The sequence below is a fragment of the Ahaetulla prasina genome, chromosome 1 (assembly GCF_028640845.1).
Source record: "Ahaetulla prasina isolate Xishuangbanna chromosome 1, ASM2864084v1, whole genome shotgun sequence".
Lineage (NCBI taxonomy): Eukaryota > Metazoa > Chordata > Lepidosauria > Squamata > Colubridae > Ahaetulla > Ahaetulla prasina.
Window position 1 is genome coordinate 35,312,000 of NC_080539.1, and position 24,636 is coordinate 35,336,635.

Below are 24,636 nucleotides of genomic sequence, written 5' to 3' on the forward strand. Positions count from 1 at the left end.
CCAGTCCTGATGGCTCAAATAAGACAGGAAAGATCTAAAGTGGAACCTAGGCAGTTCTGTTAGGGATTTTTCCTGGATTGGAAACCATCCTCGCTCGATCTGAGTTGGAACTGCATGGTCCATCCTGCCCTTTGTGGAGAAAGGTGACTTCATACTTGCCTTCAAACTTGGATCTCTGGAGGTAACTTGTCTGTGTGGTTGGGTAGCAAATCAAGGCCCAGTCTGCACCTTCAGAGATGTACCAGAGTTTAGCAATGGCAGCCAACCATGGCCCACCAGCATATGACGGGACCAGCAGTTTTATGCACACCACAGCTGCTGCTTCTCCTGTCTACATACCCACCACAAGGGTTACTACCATGATCCCCAGCCTGCCTTACCTCCAAGGGAGTGGTTCATCCCAGCAAGGCAGCCCAGTCTCCAGCCACTCCATTTGGACTCAGCCTGGAGCTGAGAGTGTTGCTTACAACCCTGGATCTTCTCATCCATCAGTATCTCCAAGGTTCTCCTTTGCTACCAGCACCCCCATCCCAGCAACTACTTCCAGAGAAGCATCTGCTTATAGCAGCTCTCTTAGTATCTCGGCCAACAGCAGGGACCAGTATGCTCGGAGTTTCAGTGGCTCCTATTCCAGTCCATATCCAGCAAGTTATATGACCCCAGAATTGGGTACCAGCTGGACTTCATCTCCCTTTGATAGCCCCATGCTCCACAACCTTCAGAATCGGAGTACTCCAGGAGCTTCAAGGCACACCAACATAGGTAAGAATGAATCTTCTAAACTTTATCACACCAAGAAAGGTCATATTATTTTCAATCTGGGATGGATTGCATGACATTGATAAAAATTTTAAAAGATAAGAAATATGAGGCAGCTCATCAGTGAATTTAGCAATTTAGCATACATAGATTATCAACAAAATGCATTTTTCGCATTTTGTCAGTGAGGTAGTCTTTTGAGGATCCTTTTTTCCAGACGTGTCATGTGACAATTCTCTTACTTCCTTGAATGGGAATTCACTTAGCAGCTATCATAAACAAAAGAACTCAGGGAGATAGTATGTACAATTTCTTCTTCATCAGCTTTAGAAGCCAGTAATATTGGTCCATATATCATAAATATTAAATGGGTCTTTTAAAGGGAAGCCAAGAATCAACAGTATGGTGCTTTCAAGTACATTTTAAAAAGTGCACCTGAGATTAAAGTCAGAGAAATTCTGTAACTTCCAATTCCATGTAGTTCTTGTTTTTACTCTATTTATAATTTTCTGGACTGGTGAACTGCTCCCTATTAGCTTCATTCCATCGCAATTGCAGTGTCTGGGAGGAAGACCTTATGAATACATTGGGAATGGTTTCTGGTTATGCTTTGTTGTCACCATGATCTTCTTCCATCCTATAATTTTGAACTGCAAAAGACTTACTATTTGCTTAGCTTAGGATACAAGCAACAAAAGAGTCATGGCTGTATTTATTACTTTGTATCATTTGATGCAGCAGGAGGGCGTTGGCTAACCTTTGAGGTCTTTGCAACATTAAGCAATTTTTAATCTACTATTAAAAGTGTATTGCATAAAAATCGCAACTTAAAAGCTTAGTTCATATGGATTAAACAATTAAGGCTCAAAGTACTTCAGTATACTTCGTTAGCACTACAAATGTTGCAGGTTGTTTTGAGAAAGGCATATCCTTTGGGGCAGTGTTCTCAACCTTGGCAACTTTAAGAGGTGTAGACTTCAAATCCCAGAATTCTTCAGCTAGCCAAGGCTTTGGAAGATATGCAGAAGGGTACTATCTCTTGTGAGCAAAATTATTCCTGCCTGTTCAGCTGTAAATAAGCTAAAGTGCTTCATGTAACCTAGGAGTCCTTTAAAAAAATAAATTAGAAATTATTATACTTACACTTTCAGTGATAAACTGGTAACCGATGGACTGTTGGAAGCACTGCCATTCTAATCTCCCAGTTAGCCATTTTCTCTGTGTTTCTTTACCTTTTTTTTTTGTTTACCATATATAATGTTGATGCACAGTCGTATGTTTTTCTGCAGAAATTCGTTCTATTGATGTTTGAAAAACTGAATAGGGTGTGTATAAGAACCTTCTTAGAAGAAGCTGGCCACAGGTATAGGTTCTCTGGAAAAAATAAATTGAGGATTTTAAGCAATCCATTACTTGGTATGATGTGCTTAGTATTTTGCAAGGGCGTGTACCTCCTAGTATTCTGCAAGAACTTTATATATCTAAAGTTCAATATATAGATAGATGGATAGATTTCACAAGATTTCACACACACACACACACACACACATATATAGGTGATACCTGAGAAATCTTGTTGTAATCGAATTTCAACATTCTGTAATTATGAGATGAGTTATTTTACTTTGGTTTCAGTTCAGAGTGATCAAGATTCATTTGCTGATTAAACACAATTCTAGAACAGTAAATATAAAAGTAAATGTAAATCTGAAGTTTACATTAGCTCACAGTGTACAAGGATCAGGAAGTATGCACAAATTATAACAGGGTTTTCTAACTATGTTCTGCAGAATCCTAGAGTTCCATGACAGAATAAGGGAGAAAAGGATGATAGTTCACTCAGATGCAGCCAAGGATGGCGAAGGGCTTGTCATCTCACATTCAAAAGCTTCACTCTCACAGTTTTAGTGGCTCAGGATGTGACATCACTCTGAATGAGCCTGAAAGATAGGCAGCGGCAGGGTGGAAATGATTGCCACAATTTTTTCCTCAGAAAATGCTATGGGCGTCTTGGGGTGAATGCATATCCTGCCTTCTGCAAAGTCATCCTGTCCCAGCTCTGCCTCCTTCTCCCTTCTCCCCTCCACCAAAACTCCCATTTCATCAAAAAAGATGAAATGGGAGTTTTGGGGTGAATTTGTACGATTCAGATAACTTCGGTGTATAAATATGCATACCTTGATTAGATTGAGCACAACTTTGATTGATAAATCTGAGATTTTTAATTAATTCAATTAATAAATAAATTTCATTTTATTTCCCATTTCCTATCACTAGAGGTTTGCCCCTTGATCAGAATTTCAGGAATTTTATTTTTTAATTAACAGGATCCATAGCCTAAAGAAGTTTGAAAACCTCATGACATTACATAGCAAATTTGTAGCATACTTTATCTTTGTCATATTTAATTAATATGAGTAGCATTTTAAACACTTGTTTCACTCGTGCAGTACGGTTATTGAATAAAACACTGAAATCCTCCTGGACTTCCACTTTATAGACTTGGAATTTATTATCACTAAGGCCAAAAAAGGAACCAATCACCATGACTTTTCACCTCTCTCTTTCTCCCTCCCTCCTTCCTTCTCTCCCTCCCTCCTCCCTCTCTTCCGGGGGTTCAAGCATTTAGTAATGTTTTTGCTCCCATTCATAGAGAAGGAGAGGGAAGTGAGGAGAAAGAAAAAGGAAGTTGGGATTTTAACATCATTTGTTTGATTAGGTTACCAATCCTATAAGGTCGTATTTCTCAGCCTTTCAGATGTATTGGACTTTGAGTCCCATAATCCTTTTCCAACTTGAGGGCAACAGAATGGGATTGGCTTCTAGAAATACTTTCTTGTGATGATGCAGTCAGCTTTCCTATCAGTTTGCTTTTCTTTTGCTTCTTCTTTAAGGAGTTCGGGAGACAAGATAATTAAGTGCCTTTCTGCTTTTTAAAACCATTATAATACCCCTAAGGGGTTGGTTAGATTGAAACAGAAATGGCTAAGAGTGGTTCAGAGTTAACCAAAGTTTTTCATCAGAAGGTGGAAAGTTGAATCTTAGTTTCCTGAAATTGGCCAGTTATTCTGACCACTAGACCAGGGGTCTTCAACCAAGCAAAGTTGGCTGGGGAATTCTGGGAGTTGAAGTCCTCCAGGCTTAAAATTGCCAAGGTTGGAAACTCCTGCACTAGAACACACTGGCATTTGATGTGAATTCAGTTGAGCCATCCTTTGATTGCTAGTTTTATGTACATTCATATCAATTTGGCTGAGGGATTTTTTTCTTCCATCCATGCCCTCCTCTAGAAATGATACAAAGTTAAGAACCTAAAATTGGGACAAAATGATTATTGATTGGAGGCAATAATTCTAAAGGGTGGAAAGGAGGGAAAAATTCAGCTCTCATTTTCCTTGTGACCCTTTTGATCTTTACATAAGTGTTTTTACATCAATAAACCAATTCCACTAAACTTCTGTTACATTTATCTTATTTTTTAAAAAAAGATTCAATTCATTTAATTAAATTAATGTTCCTAAAGATTTTTATTTTATTTTTCAGTAGGAGCAGGAATTAGAATGATTAACAGAACAGGTCAATATAAAATCATAATTTTGAAATAAAGGCAGAAACAATCTGGCAGCTTAGTAAAACCCAGTATAAAGACACGTACATTGTCAGGAATTAAACCATACTGAAATCTGGCATGCCTACCCAGACAAGAAAAGATAATGTTGATAGGTGCCAAATGGACATCACAGTTGGCCTCGAAGGTGAACTCTTTGAAAGTACACATGCTGTAAATTGGGATGACGGGTGTGTGTGTCTGGGCCAGCTTTTCTTTGAATCTTCTCTTCTCAATTAAACTTTTAGATAGTGGATTGGAGAACTTTACAGTAGTCTGAGTGACACTAAACTACAATTTCAGCTTTTAGTCAGGCCGGTGTTATAGGTGGCTGGTTTTTTAGAGATCAGAGAGGCACAATACTAAGTAGTGGGGAACATAAACATGTGGGGGGGAGGTATAATTAGTTCATTTCCTACTTAAGAAACATCTGGTTGGTTATCCCTGGGACAGGATGCTGGTTTAGATAAGCCTTTGATTTGATCTAATATGCAGTTCTTTGTGTTGAACGATTCTTGCCCAAAGTTGCTGATAGTGTTGGAGACTTAGATGAGTAGAAATTAAGGGCTGCGTTTAGCACAATGAAATTCAGTTCTGATGAGATTTGGGTTCAGAAACAAATGCAATAGGAAGAATCAATCTAGTTTTTCAATGGAAGATTTTCAAGGAATAATACAATTGTAGGCTAAGTAAGTTGGAAAGTGAAAAACAGTCCCTGAAGACAAATCATTTCTTTATTGCTACCAAGTAAACTACATAGCTGTGTCCACAAAATCACCAGGAATTGAATTTCATTTGAAGATTTTATTCCTTCTCATCTTATTACTTGGTCTGTCTCTAAACAGCAGGCAATATATGTGATTTTGTAATCTGCTGTTTGATGTAGTTGTAGGTCAAATTTTCCATTCACACCCAGCACAGAGACCTGTATGACATCTATACTGGCAAATTGTCTTTTGTTGTGACTGGGGCACTATGTTGGTCTGCAAATGAGGCTGCGCTTTGCAAAAGTTACACACGTGTGTTTGCTTTTGCAAGCTGTGAAGAATAGGGAAATTTCTGTGGAAAAGCCTCCCTTTCTTCCTCACTTATACATATTTAAATGAAACACCAGGAGCCCCTGGGCAGCCAGGCAGAGGTGTTACTTGTAAATAAGATCATAGGTTTTTCTTCAGTAAGGATTCAAGGGGAAGAGAACAAAGATTAGGGGTTTGTTTGATTTGTTTTTATGGGAAGATTTAAATGGAAATTTTATTTAGATAGGACTGATACTATTTTGCAATTTTATGAATTATTTCCATTTTAAGAGATTTAGCAATGGTAATGAAAATTTCATTCTGGATAGAATTTGGTCTCTCTCTTCCTTGAAGGCTGCATTGTTCGGTCAAATTAAATTTGAGATTCTCTTCCTCGGATTTTTTATATATATATATATAGAATGAACCAGAATGTTCAGCTTCAGTTTCTATTAGCACCACAGTCTAAACCAGATCTGGGCATTTTAGGGTCTCCAGGTCATTTCTAACCCTTTGTCTGTCTCAGTCTATCCTGAGGTGGTGGGGGAGGGGCAGTGGCGTTGGGTGGGGTGCGGCTGCAATCCTCCACAACAGTCCAGTTTCTCATGTGGCCCTTTGGGAAAACTAATTGGCCCTCCTGATCTAAATCCTGCTGAATGACCATGGAGGACTCGGTCCATCTCACATGATCCCTTGATGTTGGCTCAATGGCTTCATGATCTTGGACATGATTATTCTCAGGTACTGCTCAGTTTATATGGATGCTTCTCTCTGATATCAGACCCCCTCCCTTGGGTGTACTTTATCAAAAGAAAAAAACAAAGAGGGAGGTTAAAAAAATCCTTAACCTGAAAAGTATTCAATAAAGCTTTGAATTTGCTTCATGGTGTTATCCTTTTTCTTGGAGATCTAATTATTAATCCCAGATATCTGGGGCTTCTGAGTCATTCAGTGACTAAAGGATGCATTTTGTATCTGCTAGAGGTGCTGCCTCATTTTATTGCTCTTTTCCTAGCATTTCAACATAGGGTAAAACAGGCCCAGTTCAGATCATGTATAGGTAGTCCTTAACGTACAACCACAATTGAGCCCAACATTTATGTTGCTAAATGAGAAATTTGTTGAGAGAGCTTTGCCACATTTTACAATCTTTCTTGCCACATTTGTTAAGGGAATCACTGCAGCTGTTATATTAGTAACATGGTTGTTAAGTGAATCTGGTTTCCCCATTGACTTTGCTTGGCAGAAGGTCCCAAAAGGGGATCACCTGATCCCAGGATACTGCAGCAGTCATAAATGTGAGTCAGTTGTTAAACATCTGAATGTAACCATGGGGATGCTGAAACAGTCATAAGCGTGAAAAATGGTTGTAACTCACATTTTTCAGTGCTGTTGTAACTTCAAACAGTCACTAAGTGAACTGCTGTAAATTGAGGACTACTACTTGCATATAGCCTACTTTAGATTAATGTGTGAATTTATTTCCAGAAAAAAAACAAACCAATTGTAGGGAATAACATTCAACATACAGAGAAGTATACCTTACACAAACATGTGGTTCAAAAAATTATTAGTTTTTAATGTTAATACATGTGCCTTTTGATTTGAATTTTAGATTTTTTAAAAAGTTATTTATTATACAGATATTTTATATATATTGTAAACTGTCCAGAGTTGTTTAGGAGTTGAGCAACCCATAAAAACAAGCAAACAAATACAATAGAGCAAATAAAGGAATTGTCCCATATACAGAGATTCCAACTCTTTATACTTCTGTTCTATATATCCATAGATCCTTAGCACTACATGCCCAGCTCTATTTTTGCTTGTTTGCAAACAAATGGTTTTCTGTATTACTGTATTACTTGGTTACTGGTTGGAAATTGTTTTTTTTAGGAATGTCCAGCCTTGCAGATAAGGTAAACAAAGCTCAATTGCTTTCTGTTGCAAATGTCCACCCCCCCCTTTTTTTGCAGTTGCCCAACTTTTTAAAACCTAATATGTGAAAGCAAAACTGCACTAGAAGCAAACAATACTCAGGGTCACCTTTTAGAGAGTTCTTGAGGCTGCTTGAATGTTTATCTGTGTCCTCAGGGTCACCTGAGTAGTGCTAAAATCAGACACTGGGCCAATGCAAGCTCTTGATGGACATTTGGACACAATGTGATGGATATTTTGTTGAGGAGCACCACAGTCACACTGAGGGGTGGAGGCAAGACCCCACTTAAACAATGAGTTGGCAGACACCATGTTGGATACAGATCAGAGGTGGGTTTCAGCAGGTTCTGACCAGTTCTGGAGAATGGGTTGCGGAAATTTTGAGAAGTTCAGAGAACCGGTAGTAAAAATTCTGACTGGCCGCGCCCCCATCTATTCTCTGCCTCCCGAGTCCCAACTGATCAGGAGGAAATGGGGATTTTGCAGTAACTTTCCCCCGGAGTAGGGTGGGAATGGAGATTTTACAGTATCCTTCCCCTGCCATGCCCACCAAGCCACGCCCACCAAGCCATACCCACAGAACCAGTAGTAAAAAATTTTGAAATCCACCCCTGGTATGGATCCTGTTCAGAGTTCACCAATGCTGGCAAGGAAGGTCAAAACCTGGCACCTTTTGTGTAGGGTCATCTATGTAACTGCCTGTTTCCGGGCGTTCAGCAGCCTATTTGGCTTTTCACTGTGTGTTGATGTCAAAGTTGTTAGGCAGCTGTTGAGCGAGTGCCAGAGAGGGCTTCTATATTTTGTATATTGCCAGTTTTGCTTTGATGCTTTTTTAAAAAATGGATGTATGATTTTCTTATATTGTTAACATGTATCAGTGTATGGTTTGACTGCATTTAAGCCACTACAAATAATGGCTAAATAGTTTCTTAATCCAGTGCATCTGCTGAAGGAAAGGATATAATTTAACACTGTACTAGTTTTATACAGTGTAAAGGAAGTAGAAATTATCTTTTAGTATTTTAACTGTAGTAGCAATGACTAAAGTAGCAATGACTACAGCAGTGAATAAAGCGAAGATTCTTAATGTGAAAATAGTACCAGAGTGTTGGTATTTTAAGTACATGAAAAGTCTGGATTGTATATTGTGCAAATTGCTACCTGTCCACATATCACTGGGAAAATGTGCTATTTTAAATGTTATGATTTCCAAATTAAGAATTACCTTAGAACAGGGTAACATTTTTTTCCAGGTGAAGAACATGCTTTCCAAAAAGTAATAGTGAAGATAAAATATATTCATCTGATTTAAAAGATACTTTATTGAACAGTATGTTTTTTTTTAAAAAACATCTTGGACTTTTTGATGACTCCAGGTAAATCAGAATTACAAAAACAATCACAGTTTCATTCTCTTTGAACTGCTATAAGCATCACTACGTTTTTCAGTTCCTAAAGCCTTCTACAAGATATCGCATGGAGCATGTCAACAAAGAAGACAGGATGAATGAAAGAATGTAGCAGCTATGCTGAATGAAGGATGCAAAGCACTTCTCCTAAGATTTCAGAAAGTCCAGTGCAGGAAATATGTGGAGAAAAATACTTTCATTTAACATTTATTTCCCCCCAAAATTGTCTTAAGGCATCATGATGAAAATAAACAGTTTTGTCAGTTCAACAGATAAATTTTGTAGCTACATATAAAAGGGCCTTGAAGCCTGATTGCAAATGAATAGAAAGGTTGGAAAAGAATCTCTATGCATGGAAGCTCTTTCTATACATATAAGATTTAACTATCCCAAAGAAAAAATTCCCCCTCTACCATAAGCACAATTCTTATCTGTAATGTAATGATGTGATTTGCTTATTCTTTCCCCTCCCTGACTCTTTTTCTTTTTTGCATTTTTCCTTTTAATCAGTATGCTCCAGTCTGCTGCTCTTGGATGGGTTGGACTATACTCCTATCATCCTCCACCAGCAGTTGTAATCTAGCATTTTTTTAAAAAAAACTTAATATTGAGAGTGTCTATGGAGATTCTCAGTCATCCAGGTCATGGTTGTCCCAAAGGTGCTCTTTCAAACCACAACTAGACTTTGTTTTTCTTTGAAGACATTTTGCTTCTCATCCAAGAAGCTTCTTCAGTTCTGACTGAATTGGGAGGAGGATTGGGAGATTGGGAGGAGGGAGTTGGTTTAGATTAGGGGCTTTTTTCATTATATCAGAAGAGCAACAGTATACAAGGTTGACAACTCTAACACCAAACATGTTGGATTAACTAATTTATTTACTTCTAATCTGCACTTTTGAGTTTGCTGAATTTATTATTTGTCAAAAGTTTCAAAAGTTTCTAATTCATAATTTCATTTTTATAATGTAAATAGCATGTCATATCCCCTGGCTTATTTATCCCTCGCAACACTCCATTAAATAAATTAGCCCAACAACATGCCTAGAATCATTGTATTAGATACCTACAGTAGATAATTACCGGTAGATGCCTAGAATTATTGTAAGGCTGTGAGATGAAGGACTTTAAGAAACCATTGACATTTTAATCAGATATAACCCATTTTAAATGGGTTATATTGATATGTATATGGTATAGAGGCGATTCAGATAACCTGACCTTCTGGTAGGTGGTTAAAGTTTGGAAAAAGTTAGTGGTCTATATCAATTGACATCAGGAGTCAGGATCCTGAGAACTGTAACTTTCAGGAGGATCATTAATCTGAATGTGTTAGACAAGAAGAGTTTCTCGTAAGAAATAAGGAATTGCTCCCTATCTGGTTCTGGCACTCTGGCAGCACCAGCTGAGTTTAGTCACATTCGTTTTCTGACCCATCTTCCTTTATAGAATTTCCTTATTCAGTTTTATTCCAGCAATGTCACATTTTTGAGATAGTTTGGTGGACTTGTCTGATAAATTATCCAGGAAGAATCTCTTAACTCTCCCTATTCCAATACACTCTTAATACACCAACTGACTTTCAGAAACGTTCAAGAGCTTTTTAGTTACAGTCTTTTCATTTATTCATGTTCTGTTGCTATTCAAGACACAAACGTACTCCCCAGATTACCAGGCATTTCAAAATCACAGTTTAAAATCATACAACATAAGCATTCCTAAGCAGTAACCCTACAGAGATAACATTAACAACGAAGTCCACGTGTTTTGCGGAATTTAATATTACATTAATATTTTACAGGGGAAAATCTCCTTTGAGTTGAGAGTGATCAGTGGTGGGTTTAAATTTTTTTACTACCAGTTCTGTGGGTGTGGCTTGGTGGGCGTGGCAGGGGAAGGATACTGTAAAATCTCCATTCCCTCCCCACTCCAAAGGAAGGTTACTGCAAAATCCCTATTTCCTCCTGATCAGCTGGGACTCAGGAGGCAGAGAATAGATGGGGGCGGGGCCAGTCAGAATTTTTACTACTGGTTCTCCGAACTACTCAAAATTTCCGCTATCAGTTCTTCAGAACTGGTCAGAACCTGCTGAAACCCACCTCTGTTCTTTGTGAATCAAATCAACCATCTTGGGAATAATACCAAAGTAGTTTGCCATTGCTTTCTTCCAATGCTATGTGTGTGTTTCTGTGTGTTTTTATCCTCTGCTCCCAATCATCACAGATAGAGTAATATGGCATACAAAGTCATCAAATGTAGTTTTCATGGTAAGTTCCATGCTACCAAAACAATTTAAATGGGACAGATTGGAAAGCTAGACAAGTGATGACCTGGGGCTTGCATTTTTTAAAAAAACAAAACTTCACATTTCTCCTGTTTGTTAAGCAGAGTCTTTGCTCTGCATTTCCCTTCACGTTTCTGCTCCTTTTTTTTTTTACATGTTGGTGAACTCCTACAGCCATTCTATGAGCAGCAGGGAGCAGTGGCTCCTGTAGCTTGTATTTCCATGGATTGTGACATTTATATGGCTTCAGCCTTTTGCCATAAACCAGAAAACAATGGGAGGGATTTTAACACTGTGCTAATAGCTGGGCTTGGTTCCTCCAGTGTTAATGACCAATTGAACCTTAACCTTTATGGACCAAGTGTGGATGTTTGAGATCAAGGTGCCAGCCAGATTTAATACTCGCTTGCCAACTATTCTGAGTCCTGCTTCATTAGCATCCTTTCACCTAGGAGACTTAAAAGTAAACTTGCTAATGAGTACACAGTAAGTCTCCATCTATAAAAGGAGAGGGTGCTGGGACATCTATTCTTCCTTTGGTTTCATACCTTGCTTGAATAAATGGCTTATTGGTGAAAGAAGGCCCTTCTGTCCATACTGCGACACCTTTAGTTTTATTTCCACTGACTTTTCAGTTTCAGGAGTTAAACCTTGACATTGAAAGTAGATTTGAGAGCGGATAAATCCTAATGAGCTTGAACTAAATGTTGGAAATTGGTAACAGGAAACTAATCTTGGTGGATGGACCCATGCTGTGATCCAGTACATTCATCCATGATGAAAAAAAAATGGTAGGGGGTTCTCACGTCAAATGAGCAATGCTCACTGCTGCTCGGTGAAAAAAAATGTATATTTTTCTTAGTATAACAGGGGAAAAAAATACTCCACCCACATTGATATACGACTATAGAGTTCCTCAATGTAAGATTGGTAAATGCAAAAATCTTGTCACTTCTTGCATGGAGATACTTTAGTCCAGGGGTCCCCAGTCTTGGCAACTTTAAGACTTGTGGACTCCAACTCCCAGAATTCCTCAGCCAGCTTTGCTGAGGTATTCTGGGAGCTGAAATCCACAAGTCTTAAAGTTGCCAATGTTGGAGACCCCTGCTTTAGTCTATACGTGGATGTGGGCATGCAGCAAATTCTGTGTCCCAAAGAGGCAAATAGTCAAGAAGTTTGCTGGCTGTGTGACAATGAATGGTGGAGGATAGGAATAACTTATGTTCCTACATTCCCTTGCATTTTTTTAATTTTTTTTTGGATACATGAAAAATGATCATGATAACCATCCTATTTTTAGCTATGATTGCTGAATATAATGTTCTTGTTCAGGGATAATATGTTTTTGGCTAGGAGAGGCTTGGAACCGACAGGGGATGGCTCTCCCTCCATGCCTTTTTTGTGATCTTCTTGGAATGTTTTCATAGATCCTGTCTGGATCCAGAAGGGTTTCCCCCCCCCCCCCACGTTCTTCAAGAAAGCAGACTCTTACTTGCAAATGGAAACTCTTAATCTCAGTAATTAAAGCGAGCTTCAAAATTTACACCTCCTGGCTAAGCTTTTGGTAGTCTTTCCCCTGCTTTTTTAGTTTCTTTAAGTCTAACCTCTACTCTCCTACCCTTTATTGAAAGAACTGCCTTTCCCATACTTTCTCTTCGGAAATTCCCTTTAAATGTTTTAAAGCAGCATTCTAGTTGAAGTGGATGTGGGAGCCTTTGAAATGACGTCAAAGATACATCAAGAGAATGACCCATTTTAGAAAACATTATCAAAGAATTTAAGGAATATGTGGGCAGGAGTAAATTCGAAGTTCCAGCGCTTAAACTGAATGCTATCAACTATGCACAGGCCAAGAGTCTCTTACTTGTTTGCATTCCACTGCCACTGAGTTAGGCATGGTTCAATTGAGAGCAGTGGCTTTTACCTCCCTTAGTCCATTCTTTCTTCATGTTGCTGTTGTCTCCTATTGGGGTTCTGTGCTTGATCTACAAAGTCTGGGTTGCAAAAATGTGGATAACTATTGACCATGTAGCAAAGAGATGGAGCGCCCCAATCCAATGTTTGTCTGGATTTTTGCATGCCAGATAAGCGTAGCCCTATGGAATAACATCTAGAAACCAGGAAACCTTGAGTTTTAGCCCCATCTTAGGCACAAAGCTGCTGGATGACTTTGGACCAGTCACTTTCTCTCATTTCTAGGAAGGAGGCAATGGCAAACCTCTTCTGAAAAACCTTTCCAGTAAAACTGCAGCAAATTCTCAGGATGGGTGAGACATGAATAAATCAATCTGTGAAATGTGAATAGTTGCATGTAATTAAGTCCGCAATCTCAACAAACATACAAAACTGGCTCTGATTCACACAGACAAATCCAGCCGCCTCCACATTTGCAAGGGCACAAAGATTGAACCCACCCACCCACCTGCCTGCTTGCTCTGCTTCTGGCATAGCAGTAATTCATCTTACCTCCATTTCCGAGGTATTGGCATGCCAGTAAATACATGGCTAAGAATTATACTAAAATGGATTTTAAAATGTGCAGAACAGCCTCGAGAGAAAATAACCTTGGCTAATTGAGTGTTTCTTCACAGAATATCTGATGGTGTTGCTATGTAAAGACTCAGGGACACCTTGATAGTGGGCAGGGACATGATGGGAAATTTTAAAAGTTGTGCTTTTAAACCTCTACCCTCTTCTCTCTATATATGCAAGAAAGTGTGTATCAATGGTGGGTTTCAAATTTTTTTACTACTGGTTCTGTGGGTGTGGCTTGGTGGCATTGCATGGCATGGTGGGCATGGCAGGAGGATAGTGTAAAATCTCCATTTCCTCCGGATCAGCTGGGACTCGGGAGGCAGAGAATAGATGGGGGCGGGGCCAGTCAAAGGTGGTATTTACTGGTTCTCTGAACTACTCAAAATTTCTGCTACTGTTTCAGAACCTGCTGAAACCCACCTCTGGTGTGTATGTATGTGTGTCTGTCTGTCTGTAACCTCTACCCCCTCCATATATATGCAAGAATGTGTGTGTGTGTGTCTGTCTGTCTGTGAAACCATTCACGGAGGAGATAATCAATTTGTCTTATGAAAAATAAAAAATCTCTTAGAAACTGATGATAAGAAATTCCTTGTAGCCACTCTACAGCATGGATGAGCTGGAAAGGCTGGGTTCTATTGTACACTGTGTGTGATCTTAAGGAAGCTAAACATTCATCCTTTCTTTGTTTTTTTTGATAGCCTTTGTTGCTGAAAAAGAAAGCACAATATGAAACATTTTTCAAATATAAAAGGTAATACAAGTATAGATACATCTTGAGATCTTCAGCCAAAGGCCTATCTTCTTCGAAATACTACCTGCTTTTTATTGTGCATTATCTAGAATCAGTCAATTCTATTTCTTGTCATTTTCTCTCCCAGGCAGTTATCTTTCCCCTCCTAAGCTATTGCTTTTAGCCTTTTCTTATCATCTCTCCATTCAGTTTCTTCTTCCAAACTGTAGTTTCTCTGTCCCTTAGCTTCCCATTGAACAAGGTATAGAGGGATCACTTGAGATTCAGGTTTATCTTCTATGTGTGTTCATTTATACATCTTTTCCTTTCCATATCATTTCTGCATCAGTCTTCTGATTGTCATAGCAATGAGCCAGCTATCAATCTTGGCCATTTATTACAACGAGATTTGAAGAAATCAGCCCCATGTTTCTCACTGTTTTCCATCATCTTTTTTCCTCTCCCTCCCTCCCTCCCTTCCTCTCCCTCCCTCCCTCTCTCCATCTCAGCTGTTTTTCTTTCCTCTAAACTATTCAAACTTTGTCACTTCCAATCTGAGCCTTGATCAATAGACACTGGCTTACAAAGTTAATGATAATCACAAAATAAACTCTGAGGTTTCAAAGTTCATCTAGTTTCAACCCCTCCCCCCCTACACCATCCTGGGACCATGTCAGAGGCTTTCATTGATTGCTGTGGAGGGAGAGCAGGAGTTTGAACCTGGCCTCTCTCCTCTCACCAATCTGATCTGGATTCAAGACTGCTTCAATTCTCTCCCTTATCTGGATCTTTTTTGCCTATCTTATAATGTCTGTTATTTTAGATAAAAAAAAAAGCCCAATCAATTGATTTAGAAACCAGGCAAGTTCTATTCCTCTCTGATAACTTTGCTCCCTGCTGTTTTATCAGATAGGTCAGGGTTTTTGTGTGACTCTGCAGAGTTTTGGAAGTGACCTCTGCAGATACTTTATCAATGGCTGTTAAAAAATCTCTGCTCATGGTAGTGATGGTTGTAGTAATGCTTTCTCCATGAACTGTGGCTTATGGAATAGAATAAAATAGAATAAAATAGAATAGAATAGAATAGAATAGAATTCTTTATTGGCCAAGTGTGATTGGACACATGAGGAATTTGTCTTTGGTGCATATGCTCTCAGTGTACATAAAAAGACAAGATACACTCATCAAGGCACAACACCCAGTGACAGTCATAAGCAATCAAATCATACTAGGAATAGTTTCTATCACATCCAGTTTTAGATTTTCAGCTCCAAATAGGCAGCAGAAATGAAGTTATACAGCTATATATGCATGAGATCTTTTGATCAAATGTAGCTTTACACAACTGTGTTTTGCTTGGAGATCCTTTATGCAAGCTCAACAAGTATGCTAAATGTATTGTGACTTATGATATTTCATATGATTTAGGGCACTACTCATTCATTGCTTTTTAAAGGAAGCAAAAGCACTACACAAATGGAAAAGCCGTAAGGTCTGCCTTACAGAGAGTAAGAACTTTAGAAAAAGATATGAACTCCAGGGATAGAAAGCATCATCTGCTTAGGAATTTCAAAGTTTTTGTACGGTCCTTGCTCTCAAATAACACAATAATGGTTTCTCCCTTTCAAACAAGCCGGAAATAAATTACAAGTAATCTTTCAAGTACAAACACAATAGAGTCCAACATTTCAGTTGCTAAGCAAGACAGTTGTTAAGTAAATCCTGTGTCATTTTACAACCTTTCTTGCCACAGTTGTTAAGTGAACCACTGCAGTTGTTAAGTTAGCAATGTGGTTGTTAAGTGAATCTGGCTTCCTCATTGGCTTTGCTTGTTAGAAGGCTGCAAAAGATAATTGCATGACCCTTGGACACTGCAACTCTCATAAATAGGAACCAGTTGCCAAGCAGCCGAATTTTGATTATGTGACTGTGGGAATAGCAATAGCACTTAGACTTATATACCACTTCACATTGCTTTACAGCCCTCTCTAAGCCCTTTACAAAGTCAGCCTATTGCCCCCAACAACCTGGGTCCTCATTTTACCCACCTCAGAAGGATGGAAGGCTGAGTCAACCTCAAGCCGCTCGGGATCGAACTCCTGGAGTGAGCAGTGAGTTAGCCCTGCAGTACTGCATTCTAACCACTGCGCCACCACGGCTCTTGTAATTTTGATCATGTGATACTGTGGTTGTAAGTGTGCAAAAATGGTCATAAGTCATTTTTTTGAATCCTGTTGTAACTTTGAATGGTCGCTAAATGAATGGTTGTAAGTTGAGGACTACCTGTATTCATGACCTGCTTGACCTTATGTAACAATTCTGTTTCCTAGCCACAATACAATAATGGCTGTCAAAATGTTCCTACATTTGGAACATATCCATATCAATTTAAGGCATCTGTTGGGGTGATTGCTAGAGCCTCTGTGTCTATAAAAAAGGATCAGAAACATTCTAGGAAAGATCATAATATATGAGGCCCTAGTGAAGTCACTAGTGTGCACAGTCACTCACGCCCTTGTGACGTCTCGTCTGGATTACTGCAATGCTCTCTACATGGGGCTCCCCTTGAGGGGCATCCGGAGGCTTCAGTTAGTCCAGAATGCAGCTGCGCGGGTGATAGAGGGAGCCCCTCGTGGCTCCCGCGTGACACCTATCCTGCGCAGGCTGCACTGGCTACCTGTGGCCTTCCGGGTGCGCTTCAAGGTGTTGGTGAACGTCTTTAAAGCGCTCCATGGCATAGGGCCGGGCTATTTACGGGACCGCCTGCTGCTACCGAATACCTCTCACCGACCCGTGCGCTCTCACAGAGAGGGACTCCTCAGGGTGCCGTCAGTTAGGCAGTGTCGTCTGGCGACGCCCAGGGGAAGGGCCTTCTCTGTGGGGGCTCCCACCCTCTGGAACGAACTCCCTCCAGGACTGCGTCAACTTCCGGACCTCCGAACCTTTCGTCGCGAGCTCAAAACATATTTATTCATCTGCGCGGGACTGGATTAGATTTTAAATTTATTGGTTTTAAACGGGTTTTTATTTTTTATATTAATTTTAATAATGGGCTATAGAATAAGTTTTTTAACTGTTATTTTAACTTGTATTTATGTATTTTTAATTGCCTGTGAACCGCCCTGAGTCCCTAGGGAGATAGGGCGGTATACAAATATGAAAAATAAATAAATAAATAAATAAATAAATAAATAAATAAATAAATAAATAAGTCTCCACAAGAAGAAAAATCTTCAAAGAAATGAATCGTTGGCACTGGCAGCAAAGGATTGTCGCTTTCAAATGCTATTGTGGGAATCAAAGTACTGGCCACGCCAACCAGATTAAGCAAAAGACTGGAAGACGCAAAGGATGCCTCATGGGAGATGGACACGCCACTTTATCTACCTTTTTTTTTTTTTTTACATTTATATCCCGCCCTTCTCCGAAGACTCAGGGCGGCTTACAGTGTGTAAGGCAATAGTCTCATTCTATTTGTATATTTACAAAGTCAACTTATTGCCCCCACAACAATCTGGGTCCTCATTTTACCTACCTTATAAAGGATGGAAGGTTGAGTCAACCTTGGACCTGGTGGGACTAGAACCTGCAGTAATTGCAGGCAGCTGTGTTTTAATAACAGGCTTCTTACAGCCTGAGCCACACCGCGGCCCTTGAAGCACCTAGTTGCAATTTTTTTTCAGTCTTATTTAGATACATTACTCTCAAGCAACTATATGAAAATAGTAAGAAAGCAATTTAAAATGTTGGGAGGGAGGCAGATTGAATTCCTCTGTAGTATCATGTTTCCACTTTTTCTGCAAATCTCGCCTATGCTCTGAAGTATAAAATTTATTTTAGTATTTATTCCAAATTTTACACAGGAAATGTTCCAGAAGGCTGTCAGAGTTCATGGGCAGGCACAAGAGGAATTTCCTTAAAAATGTTTTTTCCTCCCATTACAGGAAGTCAACAGGATATGTCTTAGGCCTTGATCTGTAAGATCTAGTTCCTTGACTGTGCATTATAGGAAAATTTTTGCATATATTTGTATTTTGCTGTTGTCCACCATTTTGTAAAAGGTGGAGATTTTTGCAGCCATGATTCCATTGACCTGTATTAATGTATAGTCAAGACAGCCAGATATTCATTACCCAAAAAAGGGGACACAGATTTGTTGAAGTCTTCAATACTAATATATATGGACGTATTTAAATTTGATTGAAATTCAGTATATTGTAAAATAGTGGGGATGAACTGGCTTAACCTTTTGCAATCCCCATTTCTTAACTGTGGGTGGGTGGCTTCAAAATCTCTCCTTTCTCTTATAGTTCTTTATCTTTAAACCAGATTTCAGCCAGTCAAACTTTCAAAAGGACGGTTGCTGTCTAAAGCATGAGATACCATCGCTCTTTCAATTACACTTCTAAATAAACATTAATTTGCATAAAATGTTTAGCACCAACCCCGAGCAAACTCACTGGGGAGTAAATTCCACTACTTTCTTCAAAACTATATTAAATCTCAGATTATCTTAATGAACTCAAAAGGCACATTGAATCATTCTAGCTGCCTATTTAAAAATAATAAATGTAATGCAAATCATAAATATTGCAAGTGGCTAATGCTAACCCCACAGTCATTTTACTTTTTATCTTAGATATTTCCTTCCTATTACACTGAATTTAGCTCATTCACTATAGGTAAACACCTATAGTGGCTTTAGCTTCAGAACAACTACTGTGAACCATGTCCATTAAGTTTTTTCTGAATTGTTTGAACAATTTAATTATAAAATGGAAAATTTTCATAAATAATTGTTGAACATGGGGCTGGACTCAGTGGATCTAACTACTGTCATCCATTGAGGCCTTCAAATACAGAGAGAGGCAGGGAGGAGGAGATAGGGAATGAGAAGTATCATACGATTGCAAGATATATGCAGAGTGCCTCAAGAAAATACTTGGCTCTTCTTTGCTAATTAAAAAGTGGCTAGACAGTCATTTGAAGATTCTTGCCTGAATGAAGATTGGATTAGATGACCTCAAAAAACTTTTCAAATTGAAATGCTGGGTTTTAATGGATGAGCATCTCATATATCTTTATGAGTGGGCAGTGCATACTAGAAGTAAATATGTGAACTATTCCTGATAAGATAGCCAAAGACAGAACCTGCTGAAAATAATTATATTTACTTTATATACAAAGGCTGAAGAGCTTTCCAGAACTGTTGCTATCAAAGAGCTCTCGCATGGAGCCAGCTTCTCTCTTATTGCTCCTGAGCCAGTGACTTTGATGGGCTTTGGCTTATGGAAGGAATCACATTTTTTTTGCTCCTAGTTAAATTTCAACTGCTGCAGCCTCCAAACCATAGTCTGAGCTCTCAACCCCTACTATCCCCTTGGACCCTGCCCGATTGACTGGTAGGAATCTGGCCAAGGAGCTTTGCATAAGCAGTTGATTTGGATCAAGGGCTCCTAGCTTCAAATGCTGTCCTACAGACTTTTCAGATGCTAGCCTCTTACTCAACCCACCCCCAGCCAAAGTCCCGTGATTACATGATTGCATTGTTGCTTTCATCTATTTTTTTCCCCACTCCGTGCAGTCGAAGAACAAAGCTTAAAGGATGGCTTAAAACCTATTGACTTAAAAACTTAAAAGCATTCTTTAAATAAATTTAAAAAACTAATGATTTGAAAGCCAGTCTGGAGACTTGTTGAATACCCATGTTGGAAATTAATGGATAATTGGTATGTGCTACTGGCCTCTGTGAGATGAGTTAAATATAGGTGCTCTCAATTAGAGCCAAAACAAATGAGATTCTCAAAATGTTAGTTGATGAGGTTGCAGATGAACCAGGAACTTTTAAAAAGATTATGAAGATTCCAGAGCAGAGAAAGTATGAGTTTACCCAGTGAACCTGAAACTTGAAATAATTTTGGTGGTTTCCAATGCATTCATTTTATGTATTCAAATAGGTTTATTTCATTTTTCCATTTATTTCATTTATTTTCATTTTTTTATATTGAAAACAGCATCCTCGTGCTATAATTGTGCTATACTTAGAACAGTAATGGGATTATTGTTTTCAATAAGTGAAACATCTACAAAATTATTTTCTAGATGTCTATTATTTCTGTCACAATATCAACTTCATTAATGCTTTCAAATATGTATGCCTCATTTTTATACTTTAAAGCCATCCAAATAACTTTTAAAAAATTTATTAATTTAATTTAATTTTTTATTTCTTTGCTTCAGCTTCCTTGTTTTAAATGCATATGCCACCTTTGAATTTTTAATCTATTTCCAAAGCAGAACACAATAAGGATATGTAAAATAAAATTTACATTTAGATCCTCCCTCCACATTTGCAAGATTTTGTAAGAGTTGCATTGGAAATAATAGCAATGCTTACAAATGGCCATATTGCCAACAAGTAATTGCCAACAAGGCAGGATCTTGCCTCAACGGACTTTGGTGCTACTGTAAAACCACTGGGTTGCAGAAAAATTATGTTCTCCATCTTTTTCCTGCTTTCTATTAGCTTTCCAGATTTTTGTAGCTCATAGAGAGCTAGTTGGCCTAGTGGTTAAGGCACCAGGCTAGAAGCCAATAGACTGCATGTTCTAGTTCCGCCTTAGCATAAAACCTAGTTGGGTGATTCCAGAGTTGTTATGGGGAGGAGGAAGTTCTATTGGATAAGTTCACTGCCTTGAATTATTTGTTCAAGTAATAAAGGTGGGATACAAATAAATAAATAAAAATTTCAGCAGCACCATCTAATAACAGAGAAATAGTTCTTTCTCTCTTGGCTAATGATAGAACTTGGAATTTGTTTCCTTTTATTTTGTTGCACAGTGGGAACCATGAGATTTTATTTTATTTTTTCTAATAAAGGGAAAATAAGAGGTGAAAGGAATATTAGGCATAGATAGATAAATAGATAAAGGGATCTATAGATAGAGATAAATAGAGATAGATAGATAGATAGATATAGATAATAAATAGATAGAGATAGATAGATAGAGATAAATGGATAGATACATAAATAGAGATAAATAGATAGATAGATATTTTTTTAATTTGAATTTATATCCCATCCTTCTCCGAAGACTCAGGGCGGCTTACACAGTGTTAAGCAATAGTCTTCATCCATTTGTATATTATATACAAAGTCAACTTTTATTGCCCCCAACAATCTGGGTCCTCATTTTACCTACTTTATAAAGGATGGAAGGCTGAGTCAACCTTGGGCCTGGTGGGACTTGAACTTGCAGTAATTGCAAGTAGCTGTGTTAATAACAGACAGACTTAGTCTGCTGAGCCACCAGAGGCCCATTTGTTTTACTTCATCATTTGTGTTAAGACTCTTTACATATTTTCAAAATGTAAGAAGCCTGATGCAACAGGCCAGTGGCCATTTGTCCCAATTCTTTGCCTAATAATGATGCATTCTGAAAGTTCAAGCATGAAACAATATTTTGTTTCCTTGTTGCTCCTTAGCAACATATAAATGTTTGTGTGTATGTATGTATGTATGTATGTATGTATGTATATATATTAGATACTTCCATCCAGTCTAGAAGGTATTGATAAGGCTCTCTTCAGTGAATTTATCTTTTAAATTGGTAAATACCACTTAAAACAGCAGCAAATGCTGAAGTTCAACTATATGATGTGTTAAGGAATTGTTATATTTTCAATCCCCTTGCACTTCCATTTAATGAATAGCCTTGAGTTCTAATTTTATTAGCAATAGGAAGAAACTTCTTTCTATTCAACTTCTATCTGCTTCTAAGCAACCTTCATGTTACTCATAATCTGCTAACATTTTAAGATGAAGGCACCCAGAAAGGACATCTGATACATAAACCTGGGGTGGGAAAGGCTATAATAGATAAAGAAGTAGTTAAATTGATACGACTATATTATCATAAACAACATTTCATAAATAAATAATAAAAAAGTTGACATATTGTTGCTTATGCCAAGGTTGCCATTCAAGGTCTTAGTCACTGCCATTACATAATTTAAGAATCTGGTTACCTTAAATTGTCATTCAGTTTTTTTTACTAGATGCTCTCCAGGTGCTTCAATTTTCGGTTCCTACAATCCTCATGCAATCCTCAGTACAGGTTGTAGAAGTTCAATACAAATATAATACAGAAATGCAGAAAAAATTTACTGTTTTGGAGCTACCTCCAATAATAGCAATAGCACTTAGACTTATATACTACTTCACAGTGCTTTTACAGCCCTCTCTAAGCTTTTTACAGTGTCAGCATATTCCTCCCAATAATGTGGGTCCTCATTTTACCGATCTTGGAAGGATGGAAGGCTAAGTTTAAATACATATGTACTCTACACCCAAAAACCCATTTTCCTACCCAGTATTATACTACAATTTATATACTAAAAGATAGGAAAGGAGATTTAAGACTGAACAATATTGCAACTAAAAATCCTTTTTGTTTTTTAAAAAAATATTTATTAACATTTTCCCCAGCATGACATTCAAATAAAAGCATATTGAACATTAAAAAAAAATATGCTATAGAATTTACACATCTCTTATATCCTGTTTTTAAGGGTGATTTTTTTTTAATCGAAATACTGCACTGTTAAAGAAAGGAAGAGAAATTTGATCAGTTGCTATAGGAGGAAGTTGCAATATCTGGGTGCTGCTCCAGATAAACTCATTCCTATGTCTCACCCAAACCCCACAATCTACACTATGACATAGAGCAGTGATAGCAAACCTTTTTTTCCCTCGGGTGCCGAAAGCACACACGAGCTTTCGGCAACCCCTCACCTCCCTTTTTTTGTCCCAGGAGGCTTCAGGAAGGTCTGCTAGCACCAAAATGGGAGGTGGGGGGGTTGCACCCCCCCATTCCCCATTTTGGTGCTAGCAGGCTCCCTGAAGCCTCCTGGGATGTAAAATGGGGCAGGAGGGGTGCTGCACCCCCACCCACCCCTGTGCATGCACGTGCAACCCCTCTGTGCATGTGTGCGCAACCCCCAACCCCCCACGCATGCTCATGCGCTTCCCGGCAGAGACTCAAAAATCAGCGGGAGCTGCGCAGGCATGCACGGTGGAGCTGACCTGGGTGTCAGCTCATGTGCCCGCAGAGATGGCTCCGCATGCCACCTGTGGCACGTGCGCCATAGGTTTGCCATCACGGACATAGGGTCTCCAAAACAATTTACTTATTTATGAGTAGGCAGATATTTCCTCCCAATATCATTTAATATGACCGAGCACCCTGAGTTGTCTTTGCTGGAAAACAATAGAGTTGCCGAAGCTTTAAAAAAAATGGTTATAGCATCTCAGTAAGACAGCCTGGGTTTTTAGGTTTAGGCTCATGTGTGGAAGTTGTAGCTGCTTCTAATGTGATGCTATGTTTCTGTTCACGTGTTTCCTTTTCTGCATCATTGTTGAAAAAAGGCACAGCCTTAAAACACAGAGTGTTTGGTATTTAACCAGCAAAATATAATTAGCAAAGTACACACCATCAAGCACGTTAGCTGGTTCTGCGTTTTGCGGTAGTAGCAGATTCCAACCATTCTTTCTGGGTTAAGATTAAGCAAAAATGAACACATAGAGTACTCTGAACAAGACATAAAAACTGTTACTCCGCAAGATAGGATTATGACTAATAAGAGATTATCAAAATTTTGGCAGAAACATTGCCCAACCTGAAAAGAAACTGATTTGAGAAATAGTAGAATCGTGTTTGCTGCAGTGGCTAGAAAACTATCCATAGACATATCCTTGCATTGTGAAAAATCAGACTTCGTCAACTTCCGGACCTCCGAACCTTCCGTCGCGAGCTTAAAACACACTTATTCATCTGCGCAGGACTGGATTAGTTTTTTAAATTTGTTGGTTTTAATGGGTTTTTATCTTTTATTCTAAATTTTTAATTTAGGCCAATTGAATAAGTCTTTTAATTGTATTTTAATAGTATTTATATTGTAATATTATTGTTTATTTTATCTGGCTGTGAACCGCCCTGAGTCCTTCGGGAGAAGGGCGGTATAAAAATTTAAATAATAAATAAATAAATAAATAATACTGGCTAAAATGTTGAACTGGGATTGTGGACATTTAGATTCAAGTCAGTTGCTAGACCATGAAGCTCAGGGGATAATTTTGGGGCTAATCTCAGTCCAGTTATATTATGATTGTTTTGTTGTGGGGATAAAAATTATCCATATATGCCCCTTTAAGTTTGTTAAAGGAAAAGTGCCACGTAAGTGAAAGAAATAAAAATAAATTCTGTGTTGAGCAAGGAAGTTGGATTATATTCAGCTCTATGATTTTATGAAAATAAAAATTCAAAGCAGAAACATAGACAAAACAAAAATGATAAACA

General features: G+C 38.4%; 1 protein-coding gene across 1 annotated transcript in view; it reads left to right on the plus strand.

Annotated features, from left to right (window-relative positions):
- Window positions 1-221: 221 nt before the first annotated feature.
- GATA4 (GATA binding protein 4) overlaps window positions 222-24,636 on the plus strand; it is a 46,157-nt gene continuing 21,742 nt past the window's right edge. Inside the window, exon 1 of the mRNA XM_058164470.1 lies at window positions 222-762. Within this exon, the coding sequence (XP_058020453.1) occupies window positions 237-762 (526 nt within the window). The 5' untranslated portion in view covers window positions 222-236. The remainder of the gene's footprint in view (window positions 763-24,636) is intronic.